Source organism: Pantherophis guttatus, chromosome 3 (genome assembly GCF_059756535.1).
Source record: "Pantherophis guttatus breed Tessera chromosome 3, ASM5975653v1, whole genome shotgun sequence".
NCBI lineage: Eukaryota > Metazoa > Chordata > Lepidosauria > Squamata > Colubridae > Pantherophis > Pantherophis guttatus.
The window spans coordinates 93,725,047-93,747,292 of NC_142065.1; the positions used below are offsets into that span (position 1 = coordinate 93,725,047).

A 22,246-nucleotide genomic window follows, 5' to 3' on the forward strand; every position below is an offset into this window, starting at 1 on the left:
TCGGGGTGAGGTATCATCAGTACGCTGATGATACTCAGATTTATATTTCCACTCCGAACCAACCCAGTGATGCCCTCGACGTGATGGCCCGGTGCCTGGAAGCGGTGTGGGTCTGGATGGGTAGAAACAGATTGCAACTCAACCCGGCCAAGACCGAGTGGCTGTGGGTACCGGCATCTCGGTTCAGGTGAGAGGTACCATCGCTGACTATAGGGGGTGAAGTTTTGCCCCCTGTAGACAGGGTGCACAACTTGGGCGTCCTTCTGGATTCACGGTTGAGTTTAGAAGACCAGATAATGACTGTGACCAGGGGGGCATTTGCCCAGATACGTCTGGTGCACCAGTTGCGTCCCTACTTGGTCACCTCATGGATTGACTACTGCAATACTCTCTACATGGGGCTGCCCTTGAGGACCACTCGGAGGCTTCAGCTGGTGCAAAATGCAGCCGCGCGGGTTGTGATGGGAGAATCCCGATACTCCCATGTTACACCCCTCCTGCGCGGTTTGCATTGGCTACCAGTTGCCCTCCGGGTGAGATTCAAGGTGCTGGTGATGACCTATAAAGCCCAACATGGCTTAGGACCAGGATATTTGGCGGACCACTTACAGCCAGCAATGATATCCCATCGCCCAGTTCGCGCCCATAGAGAGGGCCTACTCAGGGTGCCGTCGGCTAGACAGTGGTGGCTGGCGGCCCCCAGGGGTAGAGCCTTCTCAGTCGGTGCGCCCACCCTCTGGAATCAACTCCCCTTGGAGCTCTGATTAGCTCCTGACCTTCGCACCTTCCGCCGGGAATTAAAAACTTGGCTTTTCAAATCCCTTGACCTGGACTGATGATGGGGTTTTAATTGGTTTTAAGGGTTAATTTTAAATTTTTTTAGATTTTGGTCTTTATTTTATATTGTGGCTTGTGTTTTATTGTTGTGAGCCGCCCTGAGTCCATTGTGAGATAGGGCGGCATATAAACCGAATAAAATAAATAAAATAAAATAAATAAAAAAATTTTTTATTCTCTGTTATTTCAATTTATATGCTAGCCACCTGCCTGGTTTATTAGCATCTTCAAAGTAGTTCTGTCTAGCACTTCTAATTTTTTGTGCTAAATCTTCTTTTTCTTTTAATCCCATTTTATGTTTAATTATGTCTATTCTCATTTTAATATCCTTTTTTGTGGGAATTTTTGTAATTCTTTTTCGTATTCCTTATAATCATCCTCTAATGTTTTATAAGCTTGTCTTTTCCTAATATTTTTTTTTCTTATATAGTCGATTATCAGGCCTCTGGCATAAGCTTTCATAGTATTCCACCGATTTTGCAATGATGTATCCTCCGTTCTATTTTCTTTGAAGAAAAAAGCCAATTCTTTCACCATTTTCTGTACAAAGTCCTTTTCTTTTAGTACTGTAGTATTTAAAGTCCATCTGGATCTTTTCCTTTGTCCTTTCCATCTCACCATCATTGGATTGTGGTCTGCCCAAGTATTAGCTTCTATGTCAATTTCTTCTATGTTCGAGGTCAATTCCTTTGTCATCCATATCATCTCTACTCTAGACCATGATAGGTGTCTATTAGAATAAAATGTATATTGTCTATTTTTAGCATTTCTTTCTCTCTATACATCTTTTAAATTTATTTCCTCTATCATCTTGAAAAAAGATTTCGGTAGAATTCTCCTACTTTGTTTTGTTATCTTTTGTGTATTATAGTCCATTTTCCCATCCACTATTCCATTAAAGTCTCCCATTATGCAGATGTTATCATAGTCCAGTTCAATTAATTTCATATGTAATTTTCTGTAAAAATCATCTTGATTGTCGCTTGGAGCATATATCACTATTAACAGTATTTCCTGTTGTTATCTATTATTTCCACCATCAAAATTCTTCCTTTTTCATCTGTATAAATTTTTTCCGTTGGTATTATATCTTTAATATACAAAACCACTCCTCTTTTCGTACAGTATGGCAATGAGGCAAATAATTTCCCTAGTTTAGGCTGTACCAAAAGTTGTTCCTGTTGCTTTTTAATATGCACTTCTTGTAAACAAATTATGTCCAATATTAATTTCTCCAATTTATGAAATACTTTTCTTCTTTTTGTTCCTATATTGAATCCATTTATATTCATTGTAATCAATTTTTCCTCTTCCATACTTATACTTTATATAAGGGCTTTGCTGCTCTAGTGGATCTCAGTTCACATTGTTCTTTATATTCTACAGTACCTCCTACTGCACCTTCTAGTATACCCTCCACCTTTTCAATCATCACTAGGTCCTCCTCTTGCAGTGGCTCTTCCCTTCTAGGTTCAGCATCCTTTTCTTTTAAGTATTCTGCATAAAATGCTTTAGCTTTATCAATTGAATCTATTTTGAATCTTTGCAATTGCCATGTAAACACCAAACCTTCTGGTGTCAGTCATCTGTAATTCACACCTTTCTGGAGCAGTATTTTTGTTAAAAATTGATATTCTCTTCTCATCTCTCTCAGTCTTCTTGGTATTTGCTTCAGAACCACAATTTCCCTGCCCTTGTACTGCAGTGTTTTTTCTTTTGTAATCTGCAATATTTGTGTTCTAATTGATTTCTTGGTAAATCTTATAAGGACTTCTCTTGGTAATTTATTACTCATTGCATATCTAGTATATACTCGATATGTCTCATCAATGCCATCAAACATTTTTTCTTTAGTAATTTCTAACACTTTTGACACGATTTCGGTCATTTTTTCCATTAAATTTTCTCCTTTTTCTTCTTCTACATTTTGAAATCTTAAGTAAAATTCTGATTTATCCATGTCCCAACCTAATCCACTCTTATCACGTTCAACCTCTTCTAATCTGCTATCCATATCTCTAATTTTTTTATCTCTTTGTTCCTCCTTTTTTTCAATTTTTCCAAGTCTGTCCTCATATTTCTTCATCATCTGTTGTATATCTCTACTTTTCCATCTGTTTCCCCTGTTCTTTGTTCAATTTTCTCTACTTTTAGTTTTATATCTTGTATTCCTTGTAGAATCATCTGCATTGTAGTATCCTTGTCTTTTTCACGTTCCTTCTCTCTTTCCTGCTGCAACATTGCCTGTATTGATTGTTGTCCTTCCGCTGGTGATGAAGAGTGGGTTGATCCAGCAGAGCTAACAACTGCTGCTTTTTTACTCATTTCCATAGGTAATCCAAACCAAAGCAGTAAAATAAAAAAAATCTTCAGGTTCTTCTCAACCCTAATCCATTTTTATGGATAGCAAGTATTATCCCAAATAACCATAGGCAAAAAAGGAAGAAAAAGAAAAAGAAAAGAAAGAAGGCAAGAAGAAAAAGAAAAAAAACCAAGAAAAAAATCAATTTTTAGGCTCTTGTGTGCCCTAATCCAATCGAGTAATAAGGTTAAAAAAAACAAAAACAAAATTAAATAGCAATCTCCAGTCAATAGGGGGGGAAAAGAAGAAGGAAAAAAAAATCTTCAGGCTCTTGTGTGCCTTAATCCAATTGAACAATAATATATTGTAAAGAAAAGTGAAAAAGAAAAAAAGTACTATTTCAAAAACTTAAAAGTACTAAAAGTCTACAATCACAGACCTGATCTATTAAAAATAATCAGAGAGTGAAGAAGTGGAATAATAAAAAGAAAACTTTCTATCAGATTTATAATTTCAAATTTAATTTAAGAGTCCACAACTGTGTAGCATTTAAAGGCTTTCATATAACTCATTCAATTCTTCTTTCAAATTTTAGCCGCCTGCCAACAATATTTTCTCCAAAGAGCATCTGTATAAACAATCCTGCAAACGCTCTTTAATGCTCTTCTATGTTTTGTCTATAAACAGGCTTAGTGACCTTGAAAAAATAATACAGTTGCTACTCTCTCTTATCAGTAAGAAGAAAAAACAAAAAGAAATACAATGTTTCAATCCACTAGATGGCAATGTTTCTTACTTCTTCCACTCTCCCTTTTTGCAGTAAAGCCAATATAAAAGAGTAAAAAAATGATTTAAAATGTGAAAGTTAACCAAATTAATCAAAAGAGTAGATAACAAAACTAGTCCAAAATCTTATAGGCTCAATAGGCACCAAAAATTTAATATTTAAATGAATAAAAGAGGGAATCTTATTTCAAACCAGTCCAGTCAAAGTTAAAAATAAAACTCTCCACAAGCATCCACAAATAAAAATAGTTCACAGTTTTGGAAAATTAATTTAAGTTCAGGCTCAATTCTGCCGCTAAATGTCTCTTATCTTCAATTTCTAATCATATTTGCACTTCAGGGTGTTCTTAAAGTCTAGGTTTAAAAAAAAACAACCTCTCACCAGATCATAACACTTTCACTCATCCTTTTCCGTTTGGAGCTATTCCGACTTCAGCAGTTTGATGGCTTCCTCTTCAGAAACAGAAAAAGGGGCTTCTCCTGGATCAAACCAGGACTTTGCGGTGTCCCTGGGATCAGCAGGATGTGCCCTCCTCTATCACTGTCTCTACGGGACAGTGAGGTGCAATTTGGACCATCCAGAGATGGAGATATCGGTGGTGGTCTCGGAGTGTAGAAACCTACCATTGTCTCGTCGCATCAGCCCTGCCCCTCTCCTCTTATTTCCATTTTCCATGACAAGTACATCGCTTTAATCATTTCTCTAATTTCCTGTACCATTTTATTCTTTTTAAGTTGATATTGTTCCAATTTTAAAAGTTCAGTAGTATTCCTTCCCCCCCCCCACTCAAAGTCAAGCCGCTTGCAAACAAAGGGTTCCTCCCCAAAAGTTCTCACAGCTGTTATCTGTAAAGTTCACAATTTTCCAAAACACAGACCAAGTTACAATGTTCCTTTTTGCTCCTGATGGTGTCTCTCTGCAATCCACAATTTCTGGTTATCTAACAAGTATCCATTTTGTTTCAGTATGTTAACGATCTTAACTAGTTTCTCTTTTTCTTTTTTGGCTTTAAGAATACCAAGTCCATTTTGTAGTTCAGTCCAAATTTAAACAGCTCTTTTCATTTCTTTTTCCCTGTTTACTTTTGTTTTTTTTTTTTATTGCAAAAGTTTTACAATTACATTTTCACCCCTTTTTTCACCCCCCCACCTCCCTCCCCAAACTTCCCGTCCTCCCTAACCCTCCCTAACCCTCCCCCCCCAGACTTCCCTATTATGTACTCATAACTAATAACACTGATATATATACCTGAACCCATCCCTCCCCCTATATAATTTTCCCTCTTTGTCTCTTTACATTAAGATATTTCTAATACATTGTTTTCAAATAAAAGCTATTTGATACTTTCTAGTTTGGTATTTGTTCTGAACATATTCTATCCATCTTTTCCATTCCCATTCATAAGTCTCTTGTGAACAATCTTTTAAATATGCTGAAATCTTCGCCATCTCTGCAAAACTGGCCATCTTCAAAGTCCATTCCTCGATAGTAGGCAAAGCTTCATTCTTCCAATATTTACCTATCAACAATCTTGCTGCTGTTATCATATACAATATTAATTTTATTTCACCCCGTGTAAAACCCTTAACTATACCCAATAAAAACAATTGTGGAGAAAATTGAATTTTTTTCTTCAAAACATTCTGCATGACCCACCATATTTTTATCCAAAAAGCCTTAACTTTCCTACAGGTCCACCAAACATGATAATACGTAGCATCCAAACATTCGCATCTCCAACATTTTGGCTGAACATTAGGGTACATACATGACAACTTTTTAGGATCTAAATGCCATCTATAAAACATTTTATAAAAATTTTCCCTCAGATTCTGCGACTGTGTAAATTTAACATTCTGAACCCAAATTTTTTCCCATGTTTCCAACATCACTGGTTCTTCAAAATTTTGTGCCCACTTAATCATGCAATCTTTAACTAATTCCGTTTCTGAATCCCTTTCTAGCAAAACATTATAAAGCCTTTTAATATGCATTGGACCTTTCTCTCTTATATGTCTAACCAATTCTTCCTCATGCAACATAATACCAGTTTTTTGGTCCTCTTTCCATCTCAATTGTAATTGATTATATTGTAACCAGGTTAAATTAATCCCTTTGTCCAACAGTGTCTGCAATGTCTTCAGCTGCCATCTGCCCGCATCTGTAAAAAGAACCTCTTTATATAAAAACCCCCCGAGTGACATTATATTTGTATTCCACAAGGTATGACCAAGATCCAGCCATAGCGGTATTTTATAATCCCATTTGAGTCGGTGCTTCTTCCAAACTCTCATCAAAGAGTCTCTAAGTATATGACTTTTAAATACTTTATCAACTTTGTCATCATAAAATAGGTAAGCATGCCATCCAAATTCAAGATCAAAACTTTCTGCATTCAATATTCCAGCCTTTTTACTTCCAAACCAATCACTTGTTAAAGTTAAAGCTGCTGCATCATAATATAACTGTAGGTTTGGAAGTTTAAGGCCTCCTCTTTCTGGAACATCTTGCATAATTTTCAATTTCACTCTCGGCTTTTTCTCGTTCCAGACAAACTTATTAAGTCCAGTTTGCCAAACTTTCAGTTGTTTATCACTTTTAAGCACCGGAATCATTTGAAACAAAAACAGAAATCTTGGCAAAATATTCATCTTAACTGCTGCTATTCTTCCAAGTAAAGACAGTTGCAGCTTTTTCCAAGTCTCCATATCTTTCTGAACCTCTCGCCACAACACCTCATAGTTATTTTGAAACAATTTCATGTTTGATTCTGCAACCTGAACTCCAAGATATTTTACCTTAGGTACAATTTCAAAACCTGCCCTCCTTTCAAGCTCATGTTTACGATCTTGTGTCATATTTTTGACTATCATTTTAGTCTTTTTTGAATTCAGTCTAAAACCTGAAACTCTACCATAGTCTTGTATAATGTCGTTCATCAGGATTGTTGATTCCATTGGTTGTGATAGGGTAACCACCAGATCATCTGCAAATGCCTTTATTCTATAATCCTCTTGCCTTATCATTATGCCTTTCAAAATTTTAGAGTCCCGTATTGTATTTAGCAAGACTTCCAATGTTAAAATAAATAAAAGTGGGGACAACGGACATCCCTGTCTTGTTCCTTTTTCAATTTTAAACTCTGTCGTCAAACTTCCATTAATAATAATCTGTGCTTTTTGCTCTTGATAAATTGCTGAGATCGCCTGTATAAATTGGTCCCCAAAGCCCATCTTTTTTAAAGTCTTTAGTAGAAAATTCCAATCCACTCTATCAAAGGCCTTCTCCGCATCCAAAAAAAATCAGCACTGCAGAAATCTGTTTATTCTTATCAAGATATTCCAATAAGTCTATTACTTGCCTTACATTGTCCTTCATATATCTGCCCTCAATAAATCCCACTTGGTCCGCATGAATCACCTTTTGGATTACTGGCATCAACCTGTTGGCTAATACCTTCGCATAAATTTTATAGTCTGTGTTCAAAAGAGATATTGGTCTGTAGTTCTCTGGTTTTTTAGGACCAACTTGTTCTTTTGGTATCAAAGATATATAAGCAGTTGTCCAAGATGGGGGTATTTTGCCCCCTTGTTGAATATTGCAAAATAAATCTCTAAGTTGTCCCACCATTTCAGCTTGTAAAGTTTTGTAATACACTGCGGTCAAACCATCCGTGCCAGGAGCTTTGGCTGTTTTTAGCTGTTTAATTGCTGCTGTTATCTCCTCCTCTGTTATAGGATAATTCATTCTTTCCTTTTGTTGATCAGTAATTTTTGTAACTCTCTTATCCTTTAAATATTTTTCTATAAGTCCATTCTGCACCTCTTCTTTGGCATATAGTTTAGTATAATAATCCACAAAAGCTTCTTTAATTAGTTTTTGTTGAAAGATTTCTTTCCCTCCAATATCAATACTATCAATAGTCCGTATACTTTGTTTTTTCCTCAATGTGTAAGCCAACCATCTGCCCGGTTTGTTAGCGTTGCAAAATGTATTATGCTTCGCATATTGTAAACTTGTTGCAACTTGTTCCGCCATAAGCATTTGAAATTGGTCTTTCAAAAGTTTTATAGCACTTCGTATTCTTTCATCTGTTGGGTTTTTAATAAGTAACTGTTCTTTATTCTTTATTTCCATTTCCAACTCAAATCTTTTCTTTTGTCGGAACAGTCTATGTTTAGAATTCATGTAGATGAGTACCCCTCTCATATAAGCTTTACTTGCATCCCAAACAATTTCAATTGGGGTACCTTTATTCAAATTTATTTCAAAAAATTCTTTCAAATGCTTTTTAAGTTCTATTGTATTTTTTTCATATCTAAACAAGTTCTCATTTAATCTCCAAGAACGTCTCTCAACCTTATCCATCTCAATTTCTATCCATACAGGGCTATGGTCAGTCAGAGTTCTTGGAAAAATCTTTGTTCTTTTTGTCTTAACAAGTAGATCATTTGACAACAGGATAAAATCAATCCTAGAAAAAGATCTATGTCTATCCGAAAAAAAGTGTAGTCCAATTCACTTGGATTATGTATTCTCCAAACATCTTTTAATTCCATATCTTCTTTCATATCAAAAAAAGTCTGTGGTAGTCTAATTCTAGACTTTGCCAAGCTCTTTTTATCTAGTTTAGAATCAATTACTCCATTCCAGTCTCCCATAATTAAAATAGATCTATAGTCCCATTGCAATATTTTAGTATGTAACATCTTATAAAAATAATCCTGTTGTTGGTTGGGAGCATAAATTCCAATCAAAAGAATTTGACCATTTGCTGTGAGCAATTCAATTGCTACAAACCTACCATCTTGATCTGCTTCTATAACTTTCGCTGTTAATTTTTTATTTACATAAATAACCACACCATTCTTTTTCTGCGAAGTTGAAGATATATAATGTGCTCCTAGTTTTGAGTTTATCAAATATTTTTGATCTTGAGTTGTGATATGCGTTTCTTGTAAACATATTATATCATTATTAAATTGTTTCAAATATGTAAATAATTTCTTCCTTTTCTGTGCTGAATTCAACCCATTGACATTCCAAGATAGACACTTAAAGGTCATCAGCCTCTTTCTGGAGCACAGAGCAGAATATTTGAAGTTCATCCGAGAGCTTCGATCTCGCTCCTCCCATAGCTCCACTCTCTTGTACGGTACTCTTAACTGCCTTCTTGTCTTGTCTTTCCTGTTGTTGTTGTTGCTTTTGTTTAAGTAGCTTGGATTGGGCTCTAGTTATACGTTGATCTTTAACTTCTGTCAACTGAATCAAATCCAAAATTGGAGAAGAATCCAACAAGGGCTCACTCAGAAAACCTCCTTCTGCACCTTGCACGTTTTCTAATTCCTGCTTAGACTGTTCTTTCAATTGCCTCTCTTCACTCTCCTTAATCTCCAAAACTGTAGATGTACGTGGAGATGGTGTTCTTTCCTTAAGAATAGTACTGTAAAAGTGTTGTGCCTTCTCCACGGTATTCAACCGATATCCTTCTCCCTTATATCTAAAAATTATCCCAGCTGGTGCGTCCCACCGGAAGGGTATCTGTAAATTTTTCAATTCCTTAACAAGAAAACCAAATTCTTTTCTAGCTTTCAGCATTTTAGGAGGTAATTCTTTAAAAATTTCAAGTCGTGAGCCCCCCACTTGTACAGAAGTGTGAAAAGATTTTTGCAGGATATCATTTCTAATTTCTCTCTCAGTAAAGTATATGACCACATCTCTAGGCAATTGTCTTTGTCTGGCCACCCAAGAGTTCACTCTGTAAATTTTATCTATTTTATGAAATACCAAATCAGGATTAGCTTGTAAAATCTTAGCCAAGGCTTCAGAGCAAACCTGTCTCAAGTCCTGTCTCTCCTCCTCTCGAATTCCCCGAAGCCGTATGGCAAATTCCATCGCCCGGAATTGTATCATAACAATCTCATCTTCAATTCTCTGCATTTTATTGTCAACTTCATCAATTTTATAATCATTGTCTTTCATCTTAACATTAACTTCTGATTTGAATTCTTCAACTTTAAAATCAACTTTCCCAATAAATTCTGCCAGGCCAGACGCCACTTCTGATATTTTTTTGGTCACCTTATTTTGATTCTGTTTCACCATGTCTTTAACTTCATTAATTTCCTGCATAAGTTCCTGATGTGATTTTTGAAATTTATCATCTATCTCCTGTTGAGATTTTTGAAATTTGTCATCCAGAGTTTTAGAAATAAATTCTTTTAAATCTCCCACATCAAATTCTTTTTTCTGGGTTTGTAGCTGTTGAGCAGGGGGAAGTTGCGTTTGATGTTTGTGTGTGGGGGATCCCCCCCCAATGCCTTCCCTTCCTGCTTCTTTGACGCCATCCTGGCTCGTGATCTAGTTTTTCTAAAGAGGAAAGTTCCTTTTCCTTTCCCTCCTGCACAAAGACTTCTAAAAAAGTCCCCCAGATTTGATCAAACAAGGGTTAAAATAAAGCAAAGTCCAATATTGAAAAGGGAAAAAATTTCCCAGTTATTTCTCTTATAACAAGCAAGGCAGCTTAGTAGCAACTTGGAAACTTTGTAGCAAAACAAAGTAACTTCACCAATCCACACTCGCTGGCTCGTTAACTCTGAAGCTAGGCGCCATGTTTTTTCAAAGCACTTTCACTCATTCGCATTTTCTCAGATTGAAAAGTCAACAAAGTGCTAATACTTGCGTTTCCAAATTTCAGGATTCAGGTAGTTTCGCTGTTTATTAAAACTGGTTCTTTCGCTTTAAGTTTCCTGCAGCCGGCTTGTTCTGCAAGAGCAGAATCGTCCCACGTCGCCCGGAGTTCCAGCAGGTTGGGAGGGAGCCACACCTGTTCTCTCCCCAGAAACTTCCCTGGGGGGTTACAGGGGCTCAACCTGTGCCCTGCGATCTCTCCTTCTTCAATCCTGTGGATTTAGAAGTTTTCGAGCCGCTTCTTCGTCTCGAAGCGGCTCTACAGGCGGCGGGGCTGGCGGAGCTTCAAAGAGCGCCGCCGTCGCCGAAGACAAGGAAACCGGAAGTCCCTGTTTACTTTTGTTTATACAGCACTTCTGTTACAAGGCTTATTATCTATTCTCTTTTTATTTTACTTGAAGTTCACAAGAAAGAGGAGAGAAAAAGGATCTAATTATTCCTTTTGGATCCTTTAATCAATCTTGAGGTAATTTCTTACATTTTAAAGATTTTCCACATTATTTCCAAATCGTTTTGTTCAAAGATCAATTTTCTATTCGGGTTCTTTTTTTGTCTCTTTAAAAATATGCTCCAATGTCCTCTTTTCTTCTCCCCATGCTTATTAGCCGCCGTTTTCTCACTAGGGGTCTTCAGGTTTTAAATTTTTTCCCCTTATTATGAATTGGCTAACACTCAACCAGCTCCAAAAACTCTGTCCAATTCACCACTCCTGCTCCATGCTTAGTCCGGTTGCCCCAGCTTCGTGACAGCCGCAATGGCTGCCGCCCCTGCCGCCAAGTCATAGAGAGCTAGCTCTGACCATCAAGGAATTTGCCTGTTCCTCTTGGTCTCCCGAGGTGCCTCTCCTTCACCCCCGTCCCTACAGGATGGTTCCAGTCCAAAGACCCCTTGGCAGCAGTTCGTCAGTCCAGTTTTTGCGGAGCTCATCAGAGCCCACAAATTCCCAGACTGTCTCGCCGCGATGCTTCCAGTCGAAAAACTCCCCCCACCCCCCCATCTAATGATATCCTTTTACCTGAAGGGCACATGTTTCAGGATCTTAAGCTTAGAACTGGAAAGAGAAGAAAGGAGTAAAGGCTTAGGGAAAAAGTTGCACAAATTTTCTTGATGTCAAAGTTTTTGGTGTTTTTTTTTTAACTGTAAAGAGTCATTTCGTAAAATATTAGCTGAGGAAAGCATTTTCTTTTAGGACCAAAGCAATATAAATTAGTCCTCAGCTTGTTATTGATGCAAACCTTGTTAAAAGTTCCTTGGTGATGAATATTTATTTTTATTTATTTATTTTATTTGTCAAGCATGTATAAGATAACAGATATAAATATAAACATCATTATGAATACAGGAAATGGATACGAATAAATGGGGACAGTAGGACAGGGACAGTAGGCACATTGGTGCGCTTATGCATGCCCCTTACAGATCTCTTAGGAATGGGGTGAGGTCAACAGTAGACAGTCTAAGGTTAAAGTTATGGGGGTTTAGGGATGAAACCACGGAGTCAGATAGTGAATTCCAGAATATATCTTGATGTATCAGAATATATCAGAACTCTTGATTATTTAGTATCGTGGGATTCAGCAGACCAGTTAAAAGGTTGCTGTATGAATGAACCTAATCCCTCTGGAATATGAAAACCACACTTGTGCAAGTTTCATCAAAAGCAATACCTGTATGCATCAGCTGAGCTCCTAGGAAGGGATTTGCTGCCTATATACCATTCTACTGTAATTATTCACCACTACTAATCACTAGTTAGCAGCAACAAAATATTTAAAAAACAAAGAGGTACACTTTTAAACTAGAGTGCAGGAGAACATAAGAAAACAGCTAATCATGAGAGACAGATTGAGTGGGAAGAACCTTAGAGGTTTAATTTTAGAAATCTTAGTGATGCTAGGCCCAGGATTACTGAGGAGAAGCCATTCATGCAGGAAAGCACAGAAAATCCTGCACGTTATGATGAAGCTCTTTTGGAAGTATTGCGGATCTCCCACAAGGAAAGAACTGTTACTTTACCTGTGTCTCCAGGAAGGTTAAAAATGTACTTCTTTCTTACTTCTCACTTAGCTTTTCATTAAATATATACTCTAGAGCCAGTTTGTTATAATTGTGAAGGTGCCAATCTTGAAACCAGGAGACTGTGAGTTGTAGTCCTACCTTGTATGAAAGCCACTGGGTAATACGGTGCCAGTCACTCTCTCAGCCCAATTCACCTCATAGGTGATAGAGAAAATAGAAGCTAGAAGTATAACTATGTTTGCTGCCTTGACTCATTTATGAAAAGGCAGGATGAAAATATAATAATCACAATAACAGCAAGAATCATAATAGTTGAATAAGTCACTGTGCAGTGATAAAAAGAAGATAGAAAGAAGTTCAGTCCCATTTTACAGTGTAAGATTGAAGATGTCAAATCAACATCATTTCATTCTCCTTACAGTCCTCACAGATTGTAAACAGAAGAAATAAGGGCCTTTGATTTCCCCTTCAGTCACTGTCATTCTCTGTTCTTTCTTAGATGCAGGGCAGAAATCCAGATCAGATTCTGGTATTGCAACAACATTTAATAAGAAGTTCGTCTCTGATGCCAGTACAAATTAAAGCAAAGCAAATGAACCAATAGAATATTCTGAATTATGGGGGTGCCTTACTTTTTTTTCTATCCCTTTTCTTCAGGAAAGGGCTGTGACTATATCCGTATCGAAAATGGAAGAATGGCTGATCATTTTGAATGGTATAAACCATTTCCAATATGGGAGGGACAATCAATTCAGTTTTATTGTTATGGTGGTTATCTGCCTAAAAACAAGCAAACATGGCAAACAGCAAAGTGCATCAGTTCCCGCTATGACCCAGAACCAAAGTGTTTCAGTAAGTAATTCTTCCTCTTTGCAGTAGATATTGCCAAGTACAAACAAAACAGATCAGATGCTGTCCTGACCTTTCTTTAACTTGGAAGAAGTAGCATCCTATAGAGCTGTGATGGTGAGCCTATGGCATGTGTGTCCGAGGTGACACACAGAGCCATCTTTATGGGCATGCGAGCTGTCACCCAACTCACCTGCAGCTGCGCATGTGTGTGCCCCCCATCTAGTGTCCGGGCCTTCGGTGCACATGCGTGCAATTCAGGGGACCCACCTCATTTTCGGAACTTCCTGCGCATGTGTGTGTGTTTGCACAAGTGTGAGTACTTGTGTGCAGTGTGTGCATGTGCACACACACATGCACAGATGGTGTGATTGCGCACACAGTGCATGGGGGAACCGCGCAAAACCTGTGCATATGTGCAGATGGTGTAGTTGCATGCACAGTGCATGGGGGCGTGCTGTCCGGTTGCATGCGCAGCACACAGAGGAGCCACACATTAGGGTGGATAGCACGCACATGCGCAAAGCGCACAAAGCGTGCAAAGCACTTACCTGTTCAGCACTTGATGAGTAAAAGCTTCGCCACCACTGCTATAGAGATTTCAGCTTGTTTGGTTCTTCTGCCTGCTGGGGTGATGCTTCCACTGCTGTCTCATCTCAAGGGACCCTAAAATTTGTTTTGGAGCCTACAGTTTGTGTACTAAAACCTTAAATGAGAGAGGCAAAAGCTGAGTTTTTTATAAAATATAAATAGCAAAATAGGGATCTTCCTCATCAGCTTCCTCCTCTCTTCACATCTTGTCTGTGAATTAGATACCATGCATAGCATGAATAGCCTTCCAAGAACCATAAATGATGAAACCAATTTGCTCTCTTTTGCTTTTAGAAATCTGTGATCCTGCTCAACGTTTTTATTATGGTCGCATCATTTATCACTACTGGAGCAATTACATAGAAGGTGACGACGTTACATTTGTTTGTGATATGGGATATTCTCCTGCAAACCAGCAATCATCAATAACTTGCACAAAAAAGGGATGGTCACCTGCTCCAAGATGTATCCAGCCAGGTAAGCTTTAGGAAACTCTGCTAAAATTGCCTGACCTGAAATTGCTTATCATGCTGTGTGTGTGAGTGTGTGTGTGTTCATATAAGATTCATATTTCCACAGGGAATTGTGCTCTGACTGGGGTAAAGATATGTATAGGTGTTTATGTATATGCACATAGTTGTGCCTATCATTTATTTATTAAACTTAATGCCCTCTACTACTTAGATCTATTGAATATTTGCAATAAAAAGCTACCTTTTGATTAGAAGAAAAATATTTCAGTTGATGTTTGTTTCCAATTAAAAATTGTTTTCATTATATTTATTATTTTTAAAGAGGGTGTGATGTGTTTTGATGTGTAAAGGGGATTTAAGTTTGTCTCCAATGAAGATCTGAGGCCCAGTATCAATTGTATTGGGCAGTATACAAATATAAAAATAAATGAATAGGTAAATGGCAATTATTAAGGAACAGTAAACTAAAGAAAAGGGTAGTAAACATCAAAATTGCATGATAATACCTTTTAATATATATTTTGCAACTAAAACAATTCACTGCATCTAACACATTTTAAAAACTTAATGTGTGTGAGTGTGTGTGTGTGTGTGTGTGTGTGTGAATGATAATATTTGCATAAAAAGAATTAGTGCTTTCACAATTGTATAATGCTACAGAAGTCTTAAAATATGACTATCCTCTAATTGTTGTCAGTTAAGTTGTATTGTGTCTAAAGGTTGAATTGTGGCAAGTGGACAAAACTTTGTTAATCTAAGACATTTAGTTGCTAATCTGATATTGTCACCCATTAAACTCCAAAAGATTTGGACCAGAATACAGGACATTCAAAACACAAGTGAGAATCTTCGGCCCATGATGCACATGTAGGAATTCCAATACAGACTCAGATCAGGCCACTAAACTATGGAATACATATAGCTTATGTATCAGGCGACCCTGATAAAAGGCCCCCCTGGCCACAGCCATCAGATGTTCTTCCAAGGACAGCTGTGCATCCAGGAGGACACCCAAGTTGTGGACCCTCTCTGTGGGGGCCAAAGACTCACCCCCAATAGTCAGTGATGGCATCAGGTGACTATATCGGATGCCGGGAGCCACAGCCACTCGGTCTTGGAGGGGTTGAGTCTGAGCATGTTCCTCCCCATCCAGATCCGCACGGCCTCCAGGCACAGGGACATCATGTTAAGGGCATCATTGGGGTGGTCCGGGGTGGAGATGTACAGCTGAGTGTCGTCAGCATACTGATGGAACCTCACCCCAAAACCACAGATGATCTCGCTCAGCGGCTTCACATAAATGTTGAACAGGAGGGGCGAGAGGACCGACCCTTGCAGCACCCCACAAACAAGGCGCCTTGAGGTCGACCTCTGCCCCCCTGCCAACACAAACTGCGACCGGTTGGAGGGAAAGGAGGAGAACCACCGCAACACGGTGCCCCCCACCCCCAACCCCTCCAACCGGCACAGCATGATACCATGGTCGATGGTATCAAAAGCCGCTGAGAGATCTAATAGGACCAGGACAGAGGAGCAACCTCCATCCCAAGCCCTCCAGAGATCATCAACCAAAGCGACCAATGCCATTTCCGTGCTGTACCCAGGCCTGAAGCCTGACTGGAATGGATCTAGATAGACAGCTTCATCCAGGTGCTGGGAGAACTGTCACGCCACCACACTCTCAACAATCTTCGCCACAAAGTGAAGGTTGGAGACTGGACGATAATTAGCTAAAACAGCTGGGTCCAGGAAAGGCTTCTTGAGGAGGGGCCTCACCACCGCCTCTTTCAAGGCAGAGGGGAAGAAACCCTCACTCAAAGAAGCGTTAACAATCCCCTGGAGCCAGCTTCGTGTAACCTCCCGGGAGGCCAGTACGAACCAGGAGGGACACGGGTCCAATAAACACGTGGCCGTGCTAAGCCTATCCAGAATCCTGTCCATGTCCTCGGGAGTCACCAGGTCAAACTCCTCCCAGATAACATTCTCAAGACCCCCCTCCATCACTCCGCCTGCACTTACCCAGTCAGAGTCCAAGCCCTCCCGAATCTGAGCGATTTTGTTGTGCAGATATTGCACAAAATCCTCAGCCCTACCCTGCAAGGGGTCTTCCCATGCTCCCAGATGAAGCAGGGAGTGGGTCACCTTAAACAGGGCGGCCGGGCGATTATCTGCCAACGTGATAAGAGCGGAAAAATAATTAGATTTTGCCGCTCTTATCGCCACTAGGTAGATCTTAATATGAGACCTCACCAGTGTTCAGTCGGATTCAGAAAGGATGGTCCTCCAACCGCTCTCCAGGCATCTTTTTCGGTGCTTCATCTCCCTCAGCTCCTTGGAGAACCAGAGAGCTAAATGGGATCGGCGCCGGGTCAGAGGCTGCAAAGGCACAATGCAATCCAAAGCCCCAGCGGCCGCCCTATCCCAGGCGGCCACCAGGTCTTCAGTCGAGTCGTGAGCCAGAGTCTCAGGGAGTGGCCCAAGCTCCATCCGGAACCTATCTGGGTCCATCAGGCGCCTGGGGTGGAACCACCTAATCGGTTCCGCCTCCCTGCAGCAGGGTGTAGCAGTTTGAAGGTCCTTTCAAAGGAGAGAATGATCCGACCATGACAAGGACTCAATGACTACATCCCCTATGTCCAGACCATTTAGCCACTGACCAGAAACAAAAATCAAGTCCAGAGTGTGTCCCCCCATGTGAGTTGGGCCATGCACTAACTGGGTTAGGTCCATGGCCGCCATGGAAGCCATGAGCTCCTGATCCGCTTCTGACGTTTCACCGATGGATGGCAGGTTGAAATCCCCCAGGACCATAAGCCTGGGAGTATCAACCACCACCCCGGTTATTACGTTGAGCAATTCGGGCAGGGCCGCCGCCATGCAGCAGGGAGCCAGGTACGCAACCAGCAGGCCCATCTGCACCCCACGACCCCACTTCACAAGGAGGGATTCACAGCCGGCTATCTGAGGAACAGTGGCCTCCCTCGGATCAAGACCTTCCTTTATCACAACCGCCACCCCCCCGCCCCTACCCTGGGCCCTTGGCTGATGGAATGCACGGAAACCTGGTAGGCACATTTCAACGAGAGGCACCCCCCTCCTCCCCCAACCAGGTCTCCGTAATACCCGCCAGGTCCGCTCCCCCCTCCTGTAACTCTAAATGTATCTCTTCAAGAAGTCTAACTATAGGCTCATAGTATAAAATTATTGTTTTTGTTCATGATTTGAAAAAATAACTTGCAGTCTAAATCTGTGTACCCTTTTATTCAGTGGTGGGATTCATGTAATTTAACAACCGGTTCTCTGACCTAATGATTTCTTCCAACAACCAGTTTGCCAAACTGCTCAGAAAGTTAACAATCGGTTCTCCCAAAGTGGTGTGAACTGGCTATATCCCACCACTGCTTTTATTGTAAACATACAATTTGCATTTTATTTCCTGTCCTCCCAAGAGCTTATGCCACAAATATCCTATAGATGCAAACAGAAAACATATATTATGGATTTTCCCTTTACAGAGAGTTAAATATCCTTAAACTTGCAAAAGGGCAAGAAAACTTGTTGAACATCTGCCATGTTCTCTACACAACATATAATAAGCACAAAATTTACTTCAGATTCAAAAACAAAAACTGTTGAAAGACACAAAGTGCTCACATAGCGACTTGTCTGCAGGGTAGGTAGCCACAACTACAGCACAATCCTGAATAACTATGTATATGTGTTCAGATGCTAGAATCATGAAAGGGTCAGTGAAGCAGTCTGCAAGACCAGATTGTCTAATGTGACCCACTAACCTGGTTAAAAAGCAACTAACTATGTTTGCCAAAATCACTAGCGTGAAGCAGTGAGAGTTTATTTATAGCAACTCATCATTTGCTTTGTGCATGTGCCTATACCTAAGAGGTCATTCCTTGGTGAGAATTGTTGAGCTTAGACTCATGAGAAAAGAATAGTGAGACATTGATAATATTCACTCTTTGATTCCACAGAGACATGCTTAAAGCCACCTGAAGGTGATTTTATTTTCAACACAACTAAGTCTGTTTTCTTTCCTGGAGACAAACTTCACTATGAATGTAAAGAGGGTTTTGAAATCACTAAAAATACCATCGATGACACCGTAGCATGCACTGAAAAAGGATGGGAACCTACTCCTAGCTGTGTGGGTAAGTTAATGAAACACCAGTCTAATTACCCAGTTTTGGGAAATTATAGTTCATCAAGAATATTTTCCTGATGATTTCCATAATGTTGCATTTATATTTATATATACTTAAAAGTATTGTAATCCTAAATTATTTTTCAGAAATTGGCTTTTCAAATAGAAACTAAAAAAAGGAGAATAATTAAATTGTTTATTTAATTTTCTCCCATTTGTTCTTCCAGTAATTTCTAAATATTAGCTATAACTTTCTCAATAATAATCTATTTATCATATATTCACAGATGTTAAATAAATAATATAAATATTAAAATGGATAACCATATCTCATTATAATCATCCATCCATAGTTTATGCCTGGGAGATTCAGCAAGGTGTAATGGTACTGGACTAAATGCAGGGAAATCCAGTTTTAAGTCTTCCCCTCAATTCAGAAAACAGCTGGGTAACCTTGGACCAATAAACATCAGGCTGTGAGACAAGCTGACTGAAAAATAAAAATCCTCATCACCTTATGCATTGACAGTTTTACTGTGTGACTAGGCAAGCACAATGCAAAACAAGAAACACTAGGAAAAATCCTAAAAAGGAAGATACCATCAATAACATGGCCTAATTTAACGATTTTAGGCATTGCCAAAACATGTTTGATTGAAACATAGTCTGATTTAATATCTGATAATAGGTTAATTTACCCATTTCTTTTGCAATTTGGTCCAATGTCCAAGATATCATTTTTATTGAATAATGCAAAGTTTAATATCTATTGAAATATTGTTAAAACAGCTTTTATTGTTTAGATAAAATGGGGATCTCGAATTCCTTATTTGACCTATTCTACTTGACATTGACATTTATTTTCATGGGTAAAAAGGTAAAGGTAAAGGTTCCCCTCGCACATATGTGCTAGTCGTTCCTAACTCTAGGGGGCGGTGCTCATCTCCGTTTCAAAGCCAAAGAGCCAGTGCTGTCCAAAGACGTCTCTGTGATCATGTGGCCGGTATGACTAAATGCCAAAGGTGCACAGAACGCTGTTATTTTGATGGGTATATATGTACAAATCCAATTGATTGATTGAGAAATATTTTTAAAGATTAATCACAAGATTGTTAGTTTCATAAGACTTGATAATCATAATAATTAGGTGCTGCTAAAGCGGAAAATGCTGAATTGTGGCAGTTTTGAAATGGTCCCACTTCTGGAATGTCATTACCCTGTCCCCCACTCTATAAGGAGCCCAAAGGGCAGAGCAGCTGGCTCTATTTCCCAAACACAAGGTCATCTGAAGCTCTGTACAACAACTTTCTCAACCACCTTTCCAAAACAAGGTTAAATACTGGACTAAAATTGTCCAATGTTTAGCAGTGGCTAAAGTCTCATACAGGCTTCTTTAATGAGACAGAAGGGACATGTATCTATAGAGAAGATGGCTGAACTCCCATTCCTAGGTACCCGATCCACTTTGTCAGGTCCAACAGTTCAAACTGCTTCCAAATAAGAGACTTCTTCCCAGGCATCTACTCTGGACCTGCAACAAGGCTGGCATCTAATTGTGAACTTATCTGAGCATTTTTTTTCTAACAGATTCTGAGCAAATTTCTCCATATGCTCCTACAAAACATTTTTCAAACTCCCCTTTATTCAAAAGGACTTGTGTCACCCTAGACAGGGCCATGGAGCAACTATCCTAGTGCATGCAGTAGGGGTATAGAAGCATTGAAGCTTCATCATCCTTATGGCCACACGATAAACCTTAATAGAGGCTCTAACCCATATTTGGTCACATTTGTCCTTTGCTGAGTGCCAGAAATACTCTATACATCTCTCTCTCTCTCTTTTTTTTTTTTTAAAATGATTTATATGCCACCCTTCTCCGGAGACTCAGGGCGGCTTACAATGCGTTAAGCAATAGCCTTCATACTTTTGTATACTTATACAAAGTCAGCTTATTGCCCCCACAAACTGGGTCCTCATTTCACCTACCTTAGAAAGGATGGAAGGCTGAGTCAACCTTGAGCCTTGGAGAAATTCGAACCAGCAGTAAATTGCAGGCAGCTGTGTTAATAACAGGGTGCGTAGACCACTGTATTATCAAGGCTCTCTTCTGTCCGATCATCTCCCTCAGCTTTTTCATAAGCCATGAGAAATGGCAGGATTCTTGAGAGGAAAGATTGCATGGTTGCTATCTGATACAATGCCTTAGCCCCCCTCCCCCACCTCTTATTCCAACCAGTGACCAAGTCTTTGGATGGACCGTAAAGCAGATGAGCAGGAATAACCACCCAGCTCTCCTGAAACCTATGTATCCATCATCTAAGACACCAATCTAATGGACCCATAGAGGCACTTGAGAATCCCATAGTAATCAGGGTGTGATCTAAAACACTAGAAGCTCTCCCAATTCCAGATCACACAGCCACTACTCCAAAGGAAACCAGATCTGGAGTGTGATAATTATCCCATGTTGGGCTCTGGGTGATCCGAGATAAGCCCATGACCATCAAGATTGGCATGAACTCCTGAGCCATCTGATCCCACTCCCAGAGAAGGCAAATTGAAGTCCTCTAAAGTCTGGGGAACCACACTTTCATCCTAGAAATGGAATGAAGGAGCTCAGGTAGGGAGTTTATTGTACAGTAGGAACTACAGCAACAATCCCAGTTAATCACTAGAGTGCAATTTACTGAACAGGGTCTCACATCTGGTGACATGTAGAATAGTGCCATCAGAAGCCATAAGGGATTCCTGGATGACAATCTACTGGGAAACTCTGAGGAATATATAGTCGAACTCATATTGCACTTAAGGAATATAAAATATTGTTTATTTTATATATAAGCATGAGTGTCTCAAACTTTCTGGCAAGCAGTTTCATTCTGAAATAACTTTATTCTATTTTGTTCAAATTTGTATAGCCATAGTATGTAATATTCCATTTTTGGAAAGTGGCACAATTGAACCAAGAGAGGACATTTTTCAGCATAAAATGGTGGCACATTTTAAATGTAATGAAGAATTCACAAGAGTTGGCTCTGAATCTGCACAATGTTATCACTTTGGATGGTCTCCACAGCCTCCAATATGTAAAGGTAAAAATGGGCAATTTAAGAATTATTACTGTATTTGAGGTGGGAGGAGGGAAATTAGGGGATAGGTTTTTCTAAAAATATGGTCTGTTTCTTAGATTGTGTGAGGAAAGCTAATCAGTGGCCAGTAAACAGATTTCTCTTAGCAGGATGCATTAAATGGGTCTCTCACATCTTCATTTATACATATACAACTGTATTCTTAAATTGTGAAAACAAAATGCTTATATGAATAGTAATATTAATTGTTTTTCAGGTTTTTTTATATTTTAGAGGCAATGGGGTTATTTCTTCTTCATTGGCTTCATTGGCTCCCCTTGGGGTACACCCGGAGGCTCCAACTGGTGCAGAATGCGGCCGCGCGGGGGATTATGGGAGTGACGGGGCGCTCCCATGTGGCTCCTCTCCTGCGTGAGCTGCATTGGCTTCCGGTGGACTTCCGGGTGCGCT

The 22,246-nt window shown here is 39.4% G+C and overlaps 1 protein-coding gene and 1 pseudogene across 1 annotated transcript in view; one reads left to right on the forward strand and one right to left on the reverse strand.

The window, feature by feature from the left end:
- The window catches only part of LOC148114674 (complement factor H-related protein 5-like), an 89,597-nt gene that overhangs the window by 30,741 nt on the left and 36,610 nt on the right, over positions 1–22,246 (forward strand). The window contains exons 7-10 of the mRNA XM_087890053.1: positions 13,293–13,487; positions 14,370–14,552; positions 18,538–18,714; positions 21,626–21,799. Coding sequence (XP_087746179.1) covers positions 13,293–13,487; positions 14,370–14,552; positions 18,538–18,714; positions 21,626–21,799 — 729 coding nt within the window. The remainder of the gene's footprint in view (positions 1–13,292; positions 13,488–14,369; positions 14,553–18,537; positions 18,715–21,625; positions 21,800–22,246) is intronic.
- Positions 15,436–17,623, reverse strand: LOC148114675 (uncharacterized; annotated as a pseudogene).